Source organism: Eulemur rufifrons, chromosome 4, assembly GCF_041146395.1.
Source record: "Eulemur rufifrons isolate Redbay chromosome 4, OSU_ERuf_1, whole genome shotgun sequence".
NCBI classification, from domain to species: Eukaryota; Metazoa; Chordata; class Mammalia; order Primates; family Lemuridae; genus Eulemur; species Eulemur rufifrons.
This window is the reverse complement of record NC_090986.1, coordinates 4,506,603-4,508,378: the sequence shown is the minus strand read 5'-3', so window position 1 is coordinate 4,508,378 and position 1,776 is coordinate 4,506,603. Positions and strand designations below refer to the sequence as shown.

At 45.4% G+C, this 1,776-nt stretch overlaps 1 protein-coding gene across 1 annotated transcript; it reads right to left on the bottom strand.

The window, feature by feature from the left end:
- Positions 1 to 276: 276 nt before the first annotated feature.
- LOC138382917 (olfactory receptor 5A2-like) lies at positions 277 to 1,236 on the bottom strand. Its single transcript, XM_069467528.1, has one exon. It carries the CDS (start codon positions 1,234 to 1,236, stop codon positions 277 to 279), a length of 960 nt encoding a protein of 319 aa, XP_069323629.1.
- Between the last annotated feature and the right edge of the window lie 540 nt (positions 1,237 to 1,776).

Sequence of the window (1,776 nt, the reverse complement as noted above, 5' to 3'; positions counted from 1 at the left end):
CCAATAAAATATATGACACTAAGCCATCCTGTTTTCCAATTGTGAATGCCTTGTGGGCAAGGACCTTGTGGCATTTACCTTTTTATCACTATAGCATTGCACTATGGCATTCTCAAACATAGCAAGTATAGGATGACTCTTCAGTAGGATTCAAGCCAAAATGTAAAGTGCACAGAGATGTCCGTATTAAAAGGAATCAATGGTATGATATACTTTTCAATAGTTAGCAAATGTGATTTGGGAATCCACTCTAAATTGCTCATTTTTGTGGATATTTCAGAACTCCTGCTTGTTTCTGGCCAAGACAAATCTCTTTTGCGTTAGAACTTTCCTGAAAGCTTTCTTCACATCTTTGTTTCTCAGGGTATATATGAGAGGGTTCACCAGTGGAGTAACCACACAGTAGAACACCGAGACCACTTTACCAATGGTAAAGTTGTACTTGGCTGGCGGGCGGACGTAGGCAAAGATAATGGTGCCGTAATAGATGGTGACTACCGTGAGGTGGGCAGCGCAGGTGGAGAAGGTTTTCTTCCGAGCCTCCCGGGAAGACAGCCTGACTATTGCAACCACTATGTTGCCATAGGAGGACATAGTGAGAAGGAAAGAACTCAGAATCACCACAGAGCTACACGTGTAGCCCAAGGCCTCCACCAAGAACGTATCTGAGCAGGAGAGCTTAAAAATGGGGTCCGAGTCACAAAAGAAATGGTTGATCTTCTGGGGGCCACAAAAGTGTAGACGAGAGATGAGTACGGTAGGTAGGAGAGGGGCAGTGAAGCCCCCGATCCAGGATCCGGCCGAAAACCGCAAGCAGATGTGCAGACTCATGAGTCGCGAGTAGCGCAGTGGGCTGCACACAGCCACGTACCGGTCGTAGGCCATGGCTGCCAGCAGGATGCACTCTGTAGCTCCCATGGAGAAAAAGAAGTAGTACTGGGTAACACAGCCAAAGACAGAGATGGTGACAACCTGTGAGAGGCAGGTGGCCAGCAATTTAGGCACCGTGGCTGTAGTGTACCAGATCTCTAGGAAGGACAGATTTCCTAAGAAAATGTACATGGGTGTCTGGAGTGTGGAATCCGTCAGAACGATGAAAATGATGAGGGTGTTAGCCATGAGGGAGAGCAGATATGTCATGAGAAACAGCACAAATAATGTGAGCTGCAGAGAGGGAACCCCCGAAAACCCAAGGAAAATGAACTCTGTCACTGCTGTTTGGTTCCTTCCATCCATATCTCATCTTCTTCCATCTGGAATGAATCAACAGCACTCAGATGATAGCAGATAAGCCAGGGGCAAGAGTGGAAGATTCCTATTCATTTACTTAACAAGTATAATGGAGCCTCTAATAATAATAGAAAAGAATGGCTGTCAAAACATAATTGACATTTTGATAAACACTTAATATGGATTGTTTCATTTGATTTGGAAAATAAGCAAAATAAGTCTCTAAAGTAAATATCCTACTAATCTACATTTACAAATGAAGAAACTAAGGGAGTAAGTAGTTTCCCCACAGTCGCATCACTCAGAAGTGGTAGGGCAGGTTTTGAACCCAGGAGGTTGATTTAGAAGACTACAGCCCAAGCTTAGTACACAAAATGTGGTTCTGTGGGAGAATATGGCAGCGGCTTATCACAGGGAGGAATGCACATCCTACATGTGGGAGAGTATGACACTGCCTTATCACAGGGGGGAATGCACATCCTACAGGATGGGGATGACGAGGAATCAACAGATGATGCAGGGGAGGGGCCGGTTGACTGGGGGCCT

Excerpts from the sequence above, each read along its gene's own strand:
- LOC138382917 (XM_069467528.1), bottom strand. The coding sequence starts at position 1,236 with ATGGATGGAAGGAACCAAACAGCAGTGACAGAGTTCATTTTCCTTGGG.